Below are 17,917 nucleotides of genomic sequence, written 5' to 3'. Positions count from 1 at the left end.
CAAGCCCAGAAACAGTGTATCAGAGAATCATAAAATAATTTAGGTTGCAAGGGACCTCTGGACACCAACCTCCTGCTCTCAGCAGATCCAATTAGATCAGGTTGCTCAGCTACTTGTTCTGGATGACTATCTCCGTCACTTCCCTCAAGAATGCAAACCCAGATTGAGGCACAGGAGTTGTCCTGCCCCATGCTCTGGCTGCAGGGGTGGAGATGGCTCCCATAGCCTCAGGGGAAGGAATGGGACCTGCCTCAGGACAGCGTAGCAAAGGTGTGTTAGGCATTGCCTTAAGAGTGTTGGGGAGAAGGGGAAAACCCAAGACTGAGTCCAAGGGTGCCGATGGGAAGAGCAATCTGATCCTAAAACTGAAAGCAGCTGCTGTGGGTTTGTGCAGCTGGGAGCAGGGCAGGAGGGATAGGGAGTTTCCCTTGGAAATGTGGTCTTGAAATAAACTAGCCTTAGAGATCTTTAATGTAATTACATTCTGGCCCTTCAGGGAAAGGCCTTCACTGTAAACTGGGTGAAGAGTAGCAAGGTCCTTGGGTGCAACCTTCTGGGCTTGGAAAGGTCAGTGCCCTCTGAAGGTAGGGTTGTCTTTGTGCAGAGAGGGCACCACTGCTGTATCTCACAAGGAAGTCTGTGTCTGGGGGGAAAAGGGGACAGGGACCTGAATAATGGAGCTTCACAAGGATGTTTCCACTTTATTTTAAATTGCACATGTGAGACAGTCTCAGACTAGGAGTCACTGATTCTTCAGTGAGCAGAAAATCCCTCTGTAATCTCAAAGGGGAGCCTGAGGGGAGCAGTATCCCACTAGCCAGGCTTGCATGGCCCTAAACACCAGGTCCCATCTTCCCTACTAAAGGAAAGGCTGGAGTGCCATGCTCCCATCCCTGAGGACACACAGTCGCTGTCTGCAGGCAGGAATAACCCCTTCCCTCACCTCAGCAGCTCTTGGCCCTACAGGGACATGGCTGGTGGCTGAGGCGAGAGGAAAGCCAGGCACAGAGCCTGGAGGGCCACCTGGGCTCAGCCCAGGAGGGAGGTCACTGCTGCCCGCTGTGCAGGAGGCGCTGGAACAAGGAGCCATCTTTCTGGCTTAGGCGGGTGGGTGAATCCAGCTCTGCCACTCTCCCAGCTTGCATCACCAGCACGCGGTCTGAGTCCAAGATGGTGTTCAGCCTGTGGAGAGCAAATGCCAGGACACACATTGGTGGATCTGAGGAGAAACCCTGGGTGCTGCTTCCCCTGCTGTCAAGGGGTGGCCCAAGACATGCCCAACATCAGGATCTGTGGAGCATCTCCCTGTGCACTCAGGGGCACACTGCAGTCCAGCTCCTCAGAGAGCCTCTGCACACCGCTGAAACACACAACCTCTTAGGAGAGCACAGCAATGCCTTCCAGTTGCTGGGCATGGCAGGGCACCAGGACCACAGAGGGAAGCTCTGTGGAGGGAGAGCTCAGGGCATGCCTGATTCTGGGGTTGCACAATATGTCTCCATTCCCACAGGAGAGTTATAGAGTTGCTTCTGTTTGCCCCTACGTTTCCTCACCTGCCACCTCCTGAGGGCAGCAGAAATGGACTTGTGCATCAGCTGCCATTCCCCAGCAGTCTGGCATCTTTGCCTACGCTGTCACCACCAGTGGATTTGTAGTTGCCAGACTGCCAAACACAGCATCCACAGCACACATATGCGCCCAGGTCTGCCCAGACTGCTAGCAGGGCAGCAACCTCTGGCCCTGGGGAGGGAAGACAGGGCAGCAGGAATGCTTTTGCACAGTTGTGCACTGTTCAGTGTGAAACTGCAGCCCTACAAAGCTTCAAGTCACAGGGAAGACACTGCACAGGATTTGAGCAGGTAAAAATCATTGTGGAGTTCAGGACTCTGGTTACACATTCATCCCCAAAAGAGTGCCAGGCTGCAGCACTGGAAGTGACCTGGAGGGCCAAGGGACAAGTTCTGAGTCACTTCCCATCCTAGATTTCATCCATCCAATTAATGGTTCACCCGAAGCTGAATGGCATGGAAGAACCATGGGTACAAAACAACCCCATCACCACCTTGCCCTCCTTACTGGTCTCTCCCATCTCCCTTCATCCCAGCGGAAGAGGGGCTGGGGCCATCTTCAACCCAGTCTTGCTGCCTTGCCTTCTGCCACCCCTTCCCCTGCTGGTTCTCCTCTCTACTCCTCCATCAGAGGTGGCTTCCCCCACCCAACCCAAACGCACACCTCAGCCCATGGTGCCCTTACCTTTCTACTCTATTTATGCATAATAACCCTAGTGTAGGAACCACGTTCCCTTCACACCCCTCCTGCCTCACTCCTATCTGATGTATTTAAAAAGACCCACTGGATTCACTTGCCAGGCCCAGCCCACCCTGCCTCTCATCCATCACTCCCACTTCTGTGCAGCAGGATACCAGCCCCTGCCACCTGCTCATTTGATTTTTATTTTTGTGGTAACCTTCGTGCTTTGAAAACACCCTCCATACAACTGCATAACCCTCCTCTAAATTCTCCTCCACTTGGCAAGAGTGGGAGCACTGCCTAATGCTAACCCATCCCTTCCCAGTATCCACGGTATTCATGTTTTGCCCTTCCCCCTCTGCCTGTAACCATCTACTGCCCCTACTCTTACACTAAATCTCTCAGCTGTGGGGCAAAGCACTGCTGCCCTGTCCTGCCTGGGCAGTGTCTAGCTTGCTGGCATCGGGTGCAGGCTGGGACTAAAACTCAGGGTTTTGGAAAACAGAGCTACCCAGCGTTCTGCCTCCCCCGGCCAGGAGCTGGCTGCAGCCCTTCGCCGCCGGCTGTCCTGCAGTGCCCTCTACTGAGCCAGAGACACCTGCTCCTCCCGGGTCTCCACACTGCTCTTTTCTGTAGCATAGTTCTCCATTGCTCCTTGCCGTAATTCGGCAGAACCACAAGGTCCAATTCACTCCCCCGGTCCCAGGAGGCAGTGCCCAGGAAGAGCCATCTGCCATACGATGCAGCATTTTTTGCTGTCCCCGTTTCTGGGTACAACGTTTTCACATCCGGTTGTTCCCAGCACCCAGGGGCTAATAAAGCAGAAAAGGCAAATCGGCAAGGTCTAGCGTTTTGCACTTGAAAAGCCTCATCACAGAGACCTCCCTGGTCAGCTGAAGGCCCAGGCATGGCAGGTGCAGCCACCACTCCCTGGGAGCGGTAGGATGAATTTAGGAACAGAGTGCTGCTTCCTCTGTACCTGTGAGCAATCGTCAAAACGGTTTTGTCAGCGAAGCGCTGGCGGATGGTCTGCTGCAGCAGCTGGTCTGTCTTCTGATCTACGCTGGCTGTGGCCTCATCAATGCACAGCACCTGCCAGGGACAGAGAGCGAAGGGAGCTCCCAAGCACCACAGAGGAGACCCCAATCCCTGCCCAGGGACAGGCCGAGAAGGTAACACAGGTTGTCTGTACCCACTACACCCCAACTCTGGAGCATGACCATCAGCAGTTCACCCTCCCCCTTGCTCCGATGGAGGCAGGGCACTCACCTTGGCCCGCGTCAGGAGGGCTCTTGCCAGACACACCAGCTGCCTCTGTCCCACAGATAGACTTTTTCCCCTCTCTCCCAGCTCTCTGTCCAATCCACCTGCAGGGGTCAAGCTCAGCAGTCACCCCACCAGGCTCTGCACAGGGCCCCAAATGGCTCCCCCAGTCTGGGGTTTTGCCAGTAGCACTCAAAATCCCAATCCTGCTCAGACCCAGGCCTTGGGAACCAGAGCGTTTACACTTGGATGCAAGCAATGATGGGCACAGAGATGCCATGCTCCCCTAGAACTAGGGGCTGGCTTCTCTCTCAGGCTCTGCTCTAACATCCACTGGGGCCTGGTCTCATCAGCAAGATCCCGTCACCCAATCCATCACCTGCCAGTCTCATGCCACTAAATCTCAGGGAATGCCACCAGGGTCCCACTGATCTGTTCCCACCCTGGCCCTAGTGTGGCCTCACTTAACCAATTCCCTACTGCATCCACCTGGCTCCTTTTCCTCAGTTCCCTGACTGAGCTGAGGCCTTCTCCCCTTTCCCAGTACCAGGGCTCACCAGCTTCTTCTCGCTGGGTTCAGACTCACCCATCTGAGTAACGGCATCCCACAGGTGGCACTGCTCTAACACCTCACGGAGCTCAGCATCTGTCCTTTTTCCCTGGGGGTCCAAGTTCTCTCGGATTGAGCCACTGAACAAAAATGGATCCTGGGGGATGATGGCCAGCCTAGATCTGCAAGCAAACGAGAGCTGAGGGCTCATGGGGTGGGTGCTGCAGAAAAGCAAAGGCTTTTTATTTCTTTCCTAGGGTGGGGTGTCTTGGCTTGCTGTGTATCTTAGAGGCACAGACACATGGGCCACATATTCAGCCTGATTTCTTAGCACCACTGTTCAGAAACAACAGAGCAACCCATAAGAAGCTGCCACAATCAGACAAGAGGGTGCCACAACAGTAAGTCCTTTGCTCCTCACTCTTCCCTTTGGCATCCAACCACTGACAGCTCTCAGCCTCCAGGCCTCCCCAGCTGCCCTCCACTCAGCTCAGCCCTCCCTACCTCAGCTCCTCCAAGCCCACCAGCTGGCTGTCAACACCATCCAGGAGAATCCGGCCTGATTTCAGCTCCAGCATGCGGAAAAGGGCCAAGAAAAGGGTCGATTTTCCAGATCCTGTGCGACCCACAATCCCCACCTTCTCTCCAGGGTAAACAGTGAAGTTCACACCATTGAGTGCATTAGGCAGGCCTGCTCGGTAGGCCAGGACCACTTGCTGGAACTCCACAAGCCCCTGGCTTGGCCAGTCAGCAGCAACCTAAGAGGGATACCAGGGTGAGACAGGGTATGACCATGACCCGCTGTCATCTTCAGCCTCACCTCCCCACAGGCCAAGCCCCATCCATCCCTTTGGATGGTTGCTTGGCTTCTGAGCAGACCCAATGCACAGCCCAGCTCCATCTCCAGCCCACTCCTAGGCTTGTTTTTCTCTCACAGCTTGGACCTAGGACCTGTTCTGCTCTCCTACCCCTTCCCATCATTCCAGCCTTCACCAACTCCTGCCAGCGATTCATCCCCTCCAGGGGATGTACTGGTAAAAGATGAGCGATCCAGGTGGTTTCTGTAGGTGAGGGCCCTCCACCCATTCACTGGAACCCCGTGATCTCCCCATGAGGTGAGTGCAGGGCACAGTGCCAAAAGATGGGCCAGTCCCTGAGAACATATTTGAGCTTTTACCTGGACCAGTTTATCCTGGGACTCCATGGGGATGTCTGTGGTGTATTCCTCTGTCCGCTCCACACTCACCATCATGGTCTCTGTCAGAGTGAAGCTGGAAATGAGGCCTGAGAGCAGGTTTGTGACAGACAGGGCGTATGAGAGCGCGAGGCCCACAAGTCCTGTGAGGACAAAACCATAAGCAAGAATGTTACTGGCAGGGAAGGAGCTGGGATCTTGGTGGCAGGACAGAGAAACAAGGGAGAAGTCAGCACTCTGGAGCCTGGGATCCCACTCAAGGATGGGGACACGCAGGAGGAGGGACAGGAGCTGAAGCACTACACTATGGGTGACTTGCAGAGCGACAGGGAGCAGGAGCTCTGGATCCTACCCTGGTGTAGGGAGATATGCAGCTCTGGACTAGGAGGAACCCCTGGGCTACAGCCTAGGAGCAGGCACAGAACAATCCCTGGCAGCCTACCTGGATTTCCCAGTTGCTTCTGGTGCTGGATGATGGCAATTCCTGCAATAGCGGTAACCACAGCGACCCCAATCATCTGCAGGCGGATGTCCAGCCACTGCATCGCTGTGTTGCTGGCAAAGAGGCAGCGCTGGTTCTGCTCCAGGCGCAGCTGATTCTCCAACTCAAACCTGGCAGGCGCACAACAGAAGTTCACACGAGGCTGCGCACCACTCAGCCTCCAGTCCTGCTGCCCCAGACCAGGGGCATTGCTGCCACCCTATAACCAGCCCCACGTCAGGACGGCCCTGGTCTATAAAGCCAAAGCTCTGTCTCTCTGGGTGCTCTTTCTTTCCACTCACCTCTGTGTTGCCCGCATGGCTCTGATGCTGCTCAGTCCCGAGAGGGTCTCTGAGAAGTGAGTGTAAATGGGAGACAGGGTGACACTGTAAAGGCGCTTGAGCTCCCGGGACGTGCGCCGGTAATAGCGCTGGATGGAGAAGTAGAGAGCAGCCAGAGGGATTAAGACCAGACCAATCCAAGGGAGGCCATAGGTTATTATCACCAGCATGCCCAGGAGCCCATACACGTTGGCCAGGAAGATGTTGAGGATAAATGGCAGGCTGTCATCCACACAGTACAGGTCTGAGGAGAAGCGGTTCAGGATCCGGCCTGTTGGTGTGGTGTCAAAGAAGGTGACTGTGGCCTGGCAACAAGGGAACCAGAAAGTAAGACTCGGTCAGCTGCAGTGAGATCCTGCCACAGAACAGTGCCCAGGACAGCAACACCAAAGGGAGCAGATAAGGTCACAAAGGGGTGGTCACTACAGCCCTATTCCTTTCCTCAGCTGGAGGACAAATCTCAGACCCCAAGGCCAGCATCCACTCGCAGCCAAACAACTCACGCCATTCACATGGTAAAAGGAAGGAGCCCTTCTACCAAGATAGCAGTCACTCAGATCCCATACTGGCCCACCAGTAGCCAGTGAGACAATCCTCTAATCCTAGCCTCTAATCCTATTTTCTAATCCTAACTCTAGCCTGAGGACCCAAGGAAGCCCAAACCCTAAAGAAAGTTAACTGGTACATACCAGCACCAGCCCTAAATCTTGCTTAATGACTCCTTCCAATCTCATCTGAATCTGAGCTCATGATGCTGCAAAAGCTACTATGATTCAATTGGCCCTCATCTTGGCTATGTATCTAAGCCTAAGGAGTGAATAGATGCAGGTGCCAGCCATAAAACACCTCTCCATGGCACAGAACAAGCCTTACAGGACACATTTTGAACCCTAGCTCACTGGCCCCTTGTGCTGACTGTGGTGCAGCTCTTTTTGGATATTGTCCTAAGGGGAGCTCATCAGCTAATACCAGCAGAAACCCTAATCCACCTCCCAAACCCTTACTCCCAACTATGAGAAGAATGTCAGGGCAGAGTGACTTGCAGGAGCCTCAGCCTGCCCTGGACTTTCTGACCATTACCTTTAGAGCCCTCTGGAGCAGTCGGTTGTGAATGACAGTGGCAGCACGGATAGTGCCATAAGCAAAGAGGAAGGCCCGAAGAATGGTGAAGAGGGAGTTGGCCCCTGCAATGCTCCCATAAACTATGAGGTAGAAATTCACATCCAGTGAACCATTGGAAGGGATTGGGGTGGTGTCCAGAGTTTGAATGGGGGAGCTGGAACACAGAAGGAGGAAGATTATGGTTCTGCCAAGGTCTCCATGGCAGTAAACTCACAGACAGGGCATGAGAACCCAGCAGCATACTCAAGGGGAAACGAGGATACTTCAACCTGATACTCCTGTGAGAGACCACCCCTTTGGCATGCTGGGACAAACACTGATTACTAAGCAGCTAGGGGTCTTCCATCAGCCCCAGGCAGAAGCCCTTTGAGCACCTCATCATGCCATAGATTTTGATTCTCTTTCTTTGTCAAAGCAGCCACACAGATCCCCTGCAGCAGGGTGGTCAGTTTATCCCTGCCCTCAACAAGGATCTTCACAGGAAATGCACTTAAGGGCAAAATGGGAGTGTGTTTCCAGCTTCCTTTGGCATCTCCTGACCAGCATTCACTTACACAAGCCCAACAATGGAGAAGAGAAGCAGCTCTGGGGAAGGCAGGGAAGCTGAGCAGACCATCACAGAGGTATTTGCTGTCTGGGATATGCTGGAGATCCAGTGTGACAGCCACCAATCTGAGATATTTCTGGATGCTATAGAGAAAGACAGACTGCATAAAGAGGGATTCAACCTTCAAATCAGCAAATATGAAGCAGAAAAGCTGGAGGGGAAGCTGCTGGACAACTTTTGTTATGGTCTCACTGCCCAGCCTAGTCTTCCCCTGCCTTCATTCTCCACTGTTAGTAGTAGAGCAGGAGCAAGGAACAGCCTTGAGCTGCAGCAGCGACAGGGCACTGCTACAGGGGCAGACATGCAACTGCAGCAGTAAGACAACAGATCCTGTTCCCACATGTGCCCCCTCCCAACTGTGCTACTTTAGTTTGGGGAAGAGAAAAGGAGCCTTTCTGCTGCAAGGAGAGCAATTAAACCCCTGGCCTCTTTTCTTCCCTGGACTCCACACAACCAGGGAACGAGAGGAGAGTAATGTCTAAAGAGAGATGTGCTGCTGGGCCACTGCCTCACCTTGCATCAGGAGCAGCGAGAAGAGGATGGATAATGCCAAACAGCTGCCCACTGCCAGCCAATATGCCTTGTACACCTGAAAAGCCACTGCCCCTTCTTTCTTCTCTTCCTCCTTGTGGATGAGATGATTGTTTTGGGTTGATTCTTCTGCCTCTGTCTCTACAGCCTCTTCTTGGCCCTGTTCATCAGGGGCTGTGGGAATGGAGGCAAAAGCAAAGGTCAGTGCGACGTAAGTTCCTCCTGCAGCTGCTCCTTGCTGTGAAAAGAGCAAGTCTAGGCTATGAGACTTTTCTTCCCTCCTCTCTCCCAAGACAGGTGCACCAATCCTGGCAGACTTTCATCCAAAGCTGGACCACAAGTGGAACAACAGATTCAAATACTGCTCCATACCAATACCCAATGATATGTGGGTCTCTTCTCCCTCTATGCACACACTACCCACAAATCAGCACTGCCACAGCAGAGCAAGGTGGTGGGAGCTCTGCTCTAAGGCCAGCAGCCATCAGGTACAGGTTCTATCTGGGTGCTCAGCTGAGCTGTGCTGCGCCAGCCACCCTCAAGCTCGCCAGGTATAGACCTTTATCCTTCTGCCTCTTGTCCATATCCTTGAACTTGGGGAAGGCTTCCACGAGTGGCAGGATATCAGCTGGTGTGCCTGCGAAGAGAGACATGCAAATGCTTCAGAGTCTGTGAGGAACAGATCCCAGCTACTCACTGCTTCTTGCTATGAAATGGCACAGTTTTGTTCTCATAACATTCCCTATTTTCTCTCACAGCACCTGCACCCTTGAAGGCCCTGCTCCATACAACCTGCTATGGCCTTCTGCCTTAGCAGCTTCCCACCTCTAGGGCTGTCCCGTTTTATCTGTGCATGTGCACATTCCCTTCCACCCCATCTCTGCCCACATGCAGTGTCCTCAACCTCTTTGTCATTGGGTTCCCCACTAGTTAATCCTACTCCCTTATGTCTGTCTTTGCTCAAGCCATTCCAAGCCTGGGACACAGGCACAAATGAATGCCTGAGAAGACAGCCAGTGTACCTGTCTTAACTATCCTGCCATTGTCTATCAACAACAAGGCATCAGCCTTCTTCAAAAACTCCATCCTGTGGGTGCAAAGGATCCTGGTCTTGTGTTTGAGAACTCCGAGAATGCATTTCCGCATAAGATGGTTGGCTACATCTGCATCAACAGCAGCCAGGGGATCATCAAGGAGGTAAAGCTCTTTCTCCTGAGAGGGAGACAAAAGACAAGGATATAGCTGCTGGCCCTGCCGGGAGCAGGCAGTGCTGTAGAGAAAAGCACAAGTGCCTCTGTGTGGCACGCCACCAGTGCCTTTAGGCCAGCACGATGTGGTTTAAGACATGGTGCCAGAGCACACTGTACAGCTGGGTGCTTCCAGCTTCTTTACCTCTGACTTGGCACTGGGCACAATCTGCCACAGCATGACTGCTTTGCTATTTACCTGGTAAACAGCTCTGGCAAGGGCTATTCGAGCCTTCTGTCCCCCACTGAGTGTCACACCATTTTCACCCACCTCTGTCTGGTCACCTGCTGGTAAAATCTGAAACATTCAAAAAATCCCATTTAGAAGAACAGGAAACTACTGGGGACCCAAAACCAGAACACTGGGGTCTCTCTCCTGCCTCTGGCAGTAATTTGTCAGGGTGACACCTTACGAAAAATGAAACAATCCAACAGTCTATACACTGGTTCTGCAGACAACTGGCAAGCTTGGCATTTATGCAACTAAACTCTCTTACACTCCAGAATAGGGTGGCCACATCTAAACTACCCATTGAGAGCAACTTCTGGTCTGAGATAACTTTGAAATTGTGCCTGGGAATTTTCTGGGAGAGTAAGAGCTGTGCCTGCACCAAAATCATGCCAGGGCCCATCCAAACAGTTTAGCAGTAAAAACTACCAAGTTTCAGTAGCCGGAAACAGTTTCCTCTTGATTTGGTAGCATAGGCATAGTCTACTACTTCTCAAATAAATACCTTGCCTTTACAGAGTATTCATAGCTCCTGCCAAAGCAAACAGGAGCTCCTAGTGCTTGGCACTTCAGAAAATCAGGCATCAAGTTATAAACTGGGAGGAGAAGGCTAGCTTCCTACCATATGTAACACCCAGGTTACTGGCTAATATAGCCATAAGCCTCAAACCTAGAATATGTGTATTACTGACAGGAGGACCACAGACTCAGCCCTTCCAGATCCTGGAAAAGTTCCTTCTGATCCAAAAAAGCATCAGCTGCTGATAGGTTTTGCCTGAAAAACCCGGCAGTCATCAGCTCTGCAAGAACATCTCCTTTCCCCAGGATCAAGAGCTTTTGGCTCAGCAGCAGAAGAAACTATTCAAAGTGTGACCAGAGTGACTTCACACCTTAAAGAACCGTGGGGCCAGGTATGGTCTGGGATCATAATCAGAGTAACGCTGTGTGACTAGGACATTGGAAAAGCAGTCTATAGCCTGAAAGAATGAGAACTGCTCCCAGTGAGGCTCAGGCTGGATGCAAAAGCTGGCAAGAAGGCCCAGGCAGGTTTACAGTTTAGGCACTTACGTTCAGGTCCTCGGAGAGGGCACAGGCCTCCACTACCTCCTCATACAACCTGGCATCATACTCTCGCCCAAAAAGGATGTTCTCACGGACAGTGGTAAACTGTATCCAAGGCTCCTGTGTGGCCAGACCAAATCCTTGCTCCAGGTCACAAACATACACTCGTCCACCTTGTCTGCAAGCACACCAGAAGTGGGTGGAAAGGGCAACAAAGGAGAACTGTTGGCAGATCAAAATGGCCTACGAATAGGGATAGCACTGATAGTCCCTGCCTGCCGTGGCACGGAGGGACCAGGCAGAAAGGAGTGTTTAGGCTACTTACTTAATGAGCTCTCCAGTGATAGCTGCAAGCAGAGAGCTTTTGCCAGAGCCGACCTTCCCAACAACCCCCAGGAGCATCCCCTGCAAAGGGAAATGAGAAGGAGCAACCTGATGTGCTAATACTGGGTGGCTTGTCCAGATTTCTTGAGTCACACGTAGCCTGTAAGAAAGCTGACTGCTGTCTTAAACTAGGACTATCTCACAGGTTCAGCAGCAGAGCTGGGTACAGTTGCTGGGTACACTAGACTAACTGATATGTCAGGATATAAGTCTGTAAGGAGTGTTAACTCTGCAGCCCAGCTGTGTTCCCTGCCCAGTCCTCTCTTGTAGCAGTGGTGGAAAGCAGAGGGAGCTGGTTCATCTCTTGTCTGTAAGCCATGCCTGGATCTCCTCCAGCACCCTTCAGCTCTGAGAGATATGATATGTGCCCTGTGCCTCTTGACCAAGAGAAGATTTTTGATGCTCATAAGACCAGGAAAACATGAAAACATGCCACCCCTGCTCCATTATTTGGCTTCTCTAGTGCCTTTCTTCTCTATTACCTCCTGCATCCTTGCTCACCTTTCTCACTGACAGGTTCTCAATGTACAGTTGCAGAGTGCCTGTGGATAAAGGCTGCCTGGTGCCTTCCTCCTCAAATGGCACCCATGAGAAGGCTGCACATTGCATCTCCATGGCAGCAGCAGTACCAGAAGGGTTATCTGCAAGACAAAAGCAGCACAGCATTGCATTACTATGAGAAGGCCAGAAAATTAAAGGCACCTAGCATCACAAATACTACCAGGTTTGTTCCCAAATGGATGAGACCACGGACAGGGCACCGCCATGATGCCCTTGACCCAACCACAGAATGAGACATTTGCCTACTGACTTGCCCTTAAACTTAAACCTCCCACCTCCCTCCTCCAGCTCCCACCAGACACACATGGTGACCTGCTGGCTGTCAGGAAGACACTGTAAGGATAACCTGGTTGTTTTATTATTGTTGAAGGTAAAAGAATGGCAGGGAGCTGGCAAAAGGCAAGGAAGGAGAGAAAGGGAGCTGAGATAGCTCAAGAGAGGGGCACCACTCAAGCCTTTCTGTCAGGCAAAGCCAAGGTTGTTGGTGGCTTCAGTGTCAGGGGAGCTTTGCACAGAGGAGGGAGCAACTTCTTCTAAAGGGACACTAACAACAGGGTTCCATGAGGACAAGCAATGGACTACGGTTGGTAAAGAGGAATGTTACAGCCTTGTCTCCCATTTTCCACAGAAATTAAGTGCCTTCACTCTGCCTCTGACAACCAAACGTCTTGAATTATGGGGTGACAGCTAGCTGCCCTCCAGTACTGCCCCTGGGCCTCACACTTCAGGTCTCTGCTCCAAATGCCCCCTGCCCAGGGTCCCAAGCACAGCAGCATCCTTCACCATTACCTAGGGCATAATAAGCTTCCAGGTCCTGGTCCCCAAGTTCAAGGAAACGCTGGATTCGATCCAGGGAAACTTTGGCTTCCAAGGTCCCATTCAACACCCATGGGAAGCTGTTGAGGGGGAGAATAAGCATCCCAACAAGGGCCAATGCTGTGAACACCTGCACAGGTAAGGAAACAGCCATGAGTTGGAGGCAGTACCTCCCTTGCATCTTGTACCCTCCAAACAGCTTCACCAGGGAGAGCTTGAAGAGCTGTGCAGACACACAGGCTGGGTTCATTTTCCAGAGAAGATGCCTCAGGACTGCAGCCCCACTGTAGATTGTCCTCTGCACAAGAAAAGGTTGGAGCTCTCCCTACTACCTACTCACCTTTGTGGCAGTGAGCTGGTGACCCAACAAGACATAGGTGATGAAGATGGCAATGGAGACAACAACAGGCAGTGCTGCCCACAGATACACACACACAGCATCCAAGTACTTGATGGCTCGTAACTTCTGCAGCTCTTTAGCCCGGCAGGCATTTATCCTGGTGCTGAAGTGCTTCTCCCAGGCGTAAAACTTGATCACACGAATGCCACACAGGAACTCTGTCATTAGCTGCAGGCAAAGAGGAAAAGCACATAGAGCAACTGGTACTTGCCTAATGCACTAAATGCCAGCTAGGCATCTGGGCTCGGGCCAGGTTTGCAGTTGCCTCCTGCTAAGGGCCAGGCTAGAGATACCAGCAACCATTTATTGCTAACAAAGACATAAACTTAAGTGGCAGCTACTGGGAACTTTGCTCTCACTCATTCCACGAGCTTCCTCAGCCATCTGTGCTGTGTACGGCTCAGGAAAAGGCAAAATATTACACTACTTCCCAACTGAAGGATGTGCAACACAGGTGAAGGGACGTGTGGAATTACTAGCTCCAGCCTGGATGCCATTTACCTACGTTGGCCTGACAGTGCCTTGAGAGAATACCACCTGACTCTCAGGCCTGGTGCTGCCATGACACAGCTAGTCTGTATCCAGAGCCTGGCTGGCTCACATTCAGCAGCTCAGGTGTCCCTGCAGCAAGCTGCCCTCTCATTCCTGCTCCCAGGTCAGCATGTGCAGAGCAAGCCAACATGTGTCTGTGCCTGACATTAAAGAAAACTAAAAAGTGAGAGTACACTCAGCAAACCAGTCTTGCAATAGCTGGAGAAGCTCCAGCATACCCCATACAACTAGGTGCACCTTCTGTCAGGAAAATAAATAATTTTAAAGCTCCCAACAGGTCTGCCATAGAGCTGACTTATGTTTCATGCTTCTAAAGAATGATGGAAATAGCAAGAGAAAATGCTGTCCCCTGACATTAGAGATACAAGGCTAAAAGGTGGGAATCAAATGTTTGACGTGGCAGAGAGAGAGACGGCACTGCAAATATGCAGAAAGCAGTGGAAAAGATGACTGAGGGTGCCACAGTGGAGTGACATAAAACCACTACGTCTGTAATCACTGCCTCTGTCCAGACCGCAAGCCACCTTACCATTGATAACATTACTGGAGTAATAGGATAGAAGCATCTCTAGAGGAAGCAATCAGGAGACCTACCTTAACTACTACACATAGAAAAGAAACCTGCAAGGGAACCTGAATTAGCCCATGGGGCAAGGCAAGCATTAGAGGTTCACTATCTTGTGGGTGGCAAAACTGCATCACCCTGAAACACTTTTGAACCAAGTGTGTGTGTGTGTGTGTGTGTGTGTGTGTGTGTGTGCCCCCTCTGGCATTTTTCCCAACAGCTGTGATTCAATTAATCTGCTTGGGATAGTGGCAAGCAGCCAAAACGCCAACATTCTAGGGACAAACAGGGAGAAAATATAGCAACGAACCCAGAGAGTTACCAGCTGCCCCTCACCTTGACCCGTGTGTCCTTGTGTTTCAGCATCTCCTTGTTGCTCATCATGATGCGGTTGGCTATGACCTTGTTGATGGGCACAAGCAGAAGTGCCAGGGCCAAGCCTCCCAGAAAGGCAACCCCCACTTGCTGGTAGAGGAGGTAGAGGGTAATGGCAAACTGGAAAGGCAGGCTCCACACCTCGTGGAAGCTGAGGCAGAAGTTGACCAACCTACCGGTGTCTGTGCTCATGAAGTTGACAATTTCCCCCACAGTGAAGCGGGTAAGGCTGGTGCTGCTGACACGCAGAGCTTTGCGATAGATAGCAGAGATGACAGCGGCCCGCACCATCAGTGTCACCTTGTTCACCTCGTAGCTGAACTGGTTCCGCAAGAGAGCACCCAGGAAGGAGCCAGCAAAGAGCCCGAGGGCATAGAGCACGCCACGGCTCAGGGGCTCCTGCCGTGACTCCATGAAGTTCACCAGCAGGTTCAGAAGCAGAGGACCTGAGAAACCCAGCAGGTTGCCAGCCAGCTTGAGAAGTCCAAGGGAGTAGAAACGAAGCCCAAAGGCCGCATGAAGGACTGAGAAGAGTTGCACGGCCTCCTGGGCACGGTGCAAGCTGTCCAGGGCGTCACTACTCCCATCACCTCCAGCAATGATTGGGCTAGTAAGAGACGCCGTCTCCTGCTCTACTTGATGCAGAGCTGCCTTCTTCTGCCAGCAAGAGTAGAATCGATCACAGACCCTGGCAGCCTGGAGCTGGCGAGGAAGCACATAGACATCCTGTGGCTGGTTCAGCTTCCACTGATAGCCACGTTTCATAAGAGGGTTCATCCAAACATAAAAGAAGCGTGACAGCCAGCTCTCACCATCTTCTGCCACTCTCTGCTGATCAGGCACTAGGATCCCTGGCTCTGAGACGAGCTGGTCTTGTTGCCAAGAGGAATTGATGGAGAGGAAGTCTTGCCTGCCATTGGTGGGTAAGAGGTAGCCAATCACATACACAAGCAGAGAGGCCAGCTGCAGACAGAGAATGGCGAACCTGGAGGAGGCAGCAGGGTGGGCAGGGGACCAAGCTGTCCCGCTTTGGTAGTACCACACCAGTGTGATGACGAAGGAAGGCAGGGGTAAGACAGCAAGGAGAGCCAGGGCTGCAGGACCCCTGGTAGAACTGTGAATGGACCTGAAGAGCACGAGAAGAGCGAGGCCGTGCGTGAGCCATGTCAGGGTGGCAGTGCCATTTGCCAGCACTTCCAGGTACACAGGGCCCAGCTCCTGCTGAGAAATGGTGGCTGGGATGGTATCAGCAAGGAATAGGCCAGCAAGTATGAAGGAGGCGGCAATTCTGCATCCCCAGCCTGGCCTGCAAGGCACTCTGGAGCCAAATCTAGAGGAGGAAAGAGCAGAGAAAAAATTTACAGTTGAAATTCCATCACCTCTCAGCAGTACTCTCCTTTCTTCCTCCCCTCTTCCCCCCTCTACCTGTTCACTCTTACTTAACCTCCTAGATTCACCTCCAAAGATTTGTAACTTTTCAGATTGTAAGCATTGCTAAACTAGATCAGGTCAATATAGCTCATTATCTGGTCAATACCAGAGATTCAGATGCTACCAAAGAACAGCATTTCTCTACAGAAATTTGTTTGCAAAATGTGATAATTTGTGGTTAAATCAGACTCCAATCCTTGAGGATTGGAGTACATAATAAAAAGTACATTTAATCTCTTTAACACAAATTCTGGATTATCAAATTCTCTGTGTCACATCTCTGATCCTTGATTTCTCTTGTCTTTGTGATATTTTGCCTAGAAACATTATTTTTATCACTGTTGGTTTCAGTGATGTTGTGTATGTAAAGTCCACAATCTATTGCCCAACAAAGTATTTCATTACCACTTGATCCATTATCATTTGTGGCCCTTCAATATCAGTGAACATCGCCATGTTTACGAATTTCAGAACAGGGTAAACAGAAAAACAATTCTGGGGTTCATTAAACCCCTTATTACCTTATATACATCTTCCATTCTACCTTGGATTTATATTTTCTCCAGTTTTCCCAGTCCCCATTCACTGAAATTATTTTGAATTATTTTCTGTGACTTTATGCTCACTACCCTCTCTATTCTTTCTGGATTCCTTTCTGCAATGGAGGGACCAGAGCTGTACACAGTACTCTGAGTTAGGACGGATGCTGACAAATATAATAGCACTACAATATTGTGTCCTTCTCCAATTACATACTCAGCACATTACAGGGAGATCAAATTTCCAGCCTTTCCACCCCATCTCCAGTCCTGCATAATAACCAAAAGCTAGACAAGTTAGTCATCATACCTTGGAGTGCCAAGGAAGCAGGCACTGACCAGTGCAAGGATCACATGAGGAATCACATTTAATGTCAGCTGATTAAAGCAATGGCCAACGCTGCCATGAACCCACACAGGGAGCAGATCTTCTGGGCTGGTCCCACACAAACCAGCCAGGATGTTCTCCATCTTTTGCTGGGAATTCAATGCGAGAGACAGGAGCTCCTAGGGTAGAAAAGAAAAAACAGCATGAGGCACAAAATGAAAAAAGTACAGCCCCAGTCAAGTGGACTGTGATAAGAAATGAACATAGGGTAGAAGCAGCTTCCTGGGTCACACAGTCCAGGCCCTGCTATCGTGCACTTACTATCATATCATCTACTTTACAAGGTGATCAGGCTCCAGCTTAAAATGAATTATGTTGTTTGTCCCCTTAAGTTGCCCTGGGACCTCAGTGCTCTGGGAATTTGAAGCTTTCTGCTTATTTCCAGACTGATTTTTTCCCATGGTCAGTTTATCCTTTGAAACTAACATCAGGAAGCACTTTCCTTTCTATTGACAGCTCTGAAAAATATTTTGAGCTGCTTAAACAATAACCTACCAACTATATTTCCACCTTCAAAACAATTCCCACAACGGTACTCCTTAAGACAGCATATAACATTAAAAACCCTCCAGATGGCAGGGGAGGACGCAGGTGTCCTCCTAGAAAAGCAGGCGGCACCTCCACGCCAAGCAGGACAGGGGAACCAGCAGGACTCAGTGCTGGTGTGCTGAAGCACACCTGGGAAGGCCTCCGCTTTACGGCCATTTCGTCGTTCCCACCAGCTGGTCCCATCTCCAGCCTGGGACCGGCTGAGAGCCACAGGCTCGGCGCGGGGCCGAGCTCGGCACACGGGAATGAACGGGGCACTGCAGCACCGAAGCCGGGGGACCGGGCCCTGCCATGGCGGCCCTCCCGGCCTGCGCCGGTACAGTCCTCGGTGCGGGGAAGCCCCGGCTATAAGGCCCGGCCTGGCGACCGCCTCGCTGGGCCAACGGGCAGGCGAAGAGGCCGGCACGTGGCCTTCGGCAGGCGGGACCCCCCGGGGACCCCCCCTGACCACGCCCACCGTGGCGACGCGCAGCGGCGCC

At 51.7% G+C, this 17,917-nt stretch overlaps 1 protein-coding gene across 9 annotated transcripts in view; it reads right to left on the bottom strand.

Moving 5' to 3' along the window:
• Nucleotides 1–673: 673 nt before the first annotated feature.
• The window catches only part of ABCC10 (ATP binding cassette subfamily C member 10), a 23,993-nt gene continuing 6,749 nt past the window's right edge, over nucleotides 674–17,917 (bottom strand). For 5 of the 9 annotated variants that reach the window (XM_072856624.1, XM_072856632.1, XM_072856626.1 and 2 more), the window contains 21 exons: nucleotides 16,812–17,008; nucleotides 14,493–15,861; nucleotides 12,980–13,207; nucleotides 12,613–12,769; nucleotides 11,764–11,903; nucleotides 11,204–11,283; nucleotides 10,885–11,056; nucleotides 9,787–9,885; nucleotides 9,363–9,552; nucleotides 8,900–8,977; nucleotides 8,323–8,514; nucleotides 7,757–7,892; nucleotides 7,161–7,356; nucleotides 6,042–6,385; nucleotides 5,701–5,870; nucleotides 5,241–5,401; nucleotides 4,568–4,821; nucleotides 4,100–4,245; nucleotides 3,520–3,617; nucleotides 3,230–3,342; nucleotides 674–1,182 (listed from right to left, as the gene is read on the bottom strand). In XM_072856624.1, coding sequence (XP_072712725.1) covers nucleotides 1,047–1,182; nucleotides 3,230–3,342; nucleotides 3,520–3,617; nucleotides 4,100–4,245; nucleotides 4,568–4,821; nucleotides 5,241–5,401; nucleotides 5,701–5,870; nucleotides 6,042–6,385; nucleotides 7,161–7,356; nucleotides 7,757–7,892; nucleotides 8,323–8,514; nucleotides 8,900–8,977; nucleotides 9,363–9,552; nucleotides 9,787–9,885; nucleotides 10,885–11,056; nucleotides 11,204–11,283; nucleotides 11,764–11,903; nucleotides 12,613–12,769; nucleotides 12,980–13,207; nucleotides 14,493–15,861; nucleotides 16,812–17,008 — 4,656 coding nt within the window. In that variant the 3' untranslated portion in view covers nucleotides 674–1,046. Of the gene's footprint in view, nucleotides 1,183–3,229; nucleotides 3,343–3,519; nucleotides 3,618–4,099; nucleotides 4,246–4,567; nucleotides 4,822–5,240; nucleotides 5,402–5,700; nucleotides 5,871–6,041; nucleotides 6,386–7,160; nucleotides 7,357–7,756; nucleotides 7,893–8,322; nucleotides 8,515–8,899; nucleotides 8,978–9,362; nucleotides 9,553–9,786; nucleotides 9,886–10,884; nucleotides 11,057–11,203; nucleotides 11,284–11,763; nucleotides 11,904–12,612; nucleotides 12,770–12,979; nucleotides 13,208–14,492; nucleotides 15,862–16,811; nucleotides 17,009–17,150; nucleotides 17,348–17,384; nucleotides 17,750–17,917 lie in introns of those variants that run through there. The other 4 variants (XM_072856630.1, XM_072856625.1, XM_072856629.1 and 1 more) reach the window with 4 other exon arrangements.

The sequence above is a fragment of the Ciconia boyciana genome, chromosome 3 (genome assembly GCF_034638445.1).
Source record: "Ciconia boyciana chromosome 3, ASM3463844v1, whole genome shotgun sequence".
NCBI classification, from domain to species: Eukaryota; Metazoa; Chordata; class Aves; order Ciconiiformes; family Ciconiidae; genus Ciconia; species Ciconia boyciana.
Note: the sequence above shows the minus strand (reverse complement) of the source record. Positions and strands in the feature narration are given on the sequence as shown.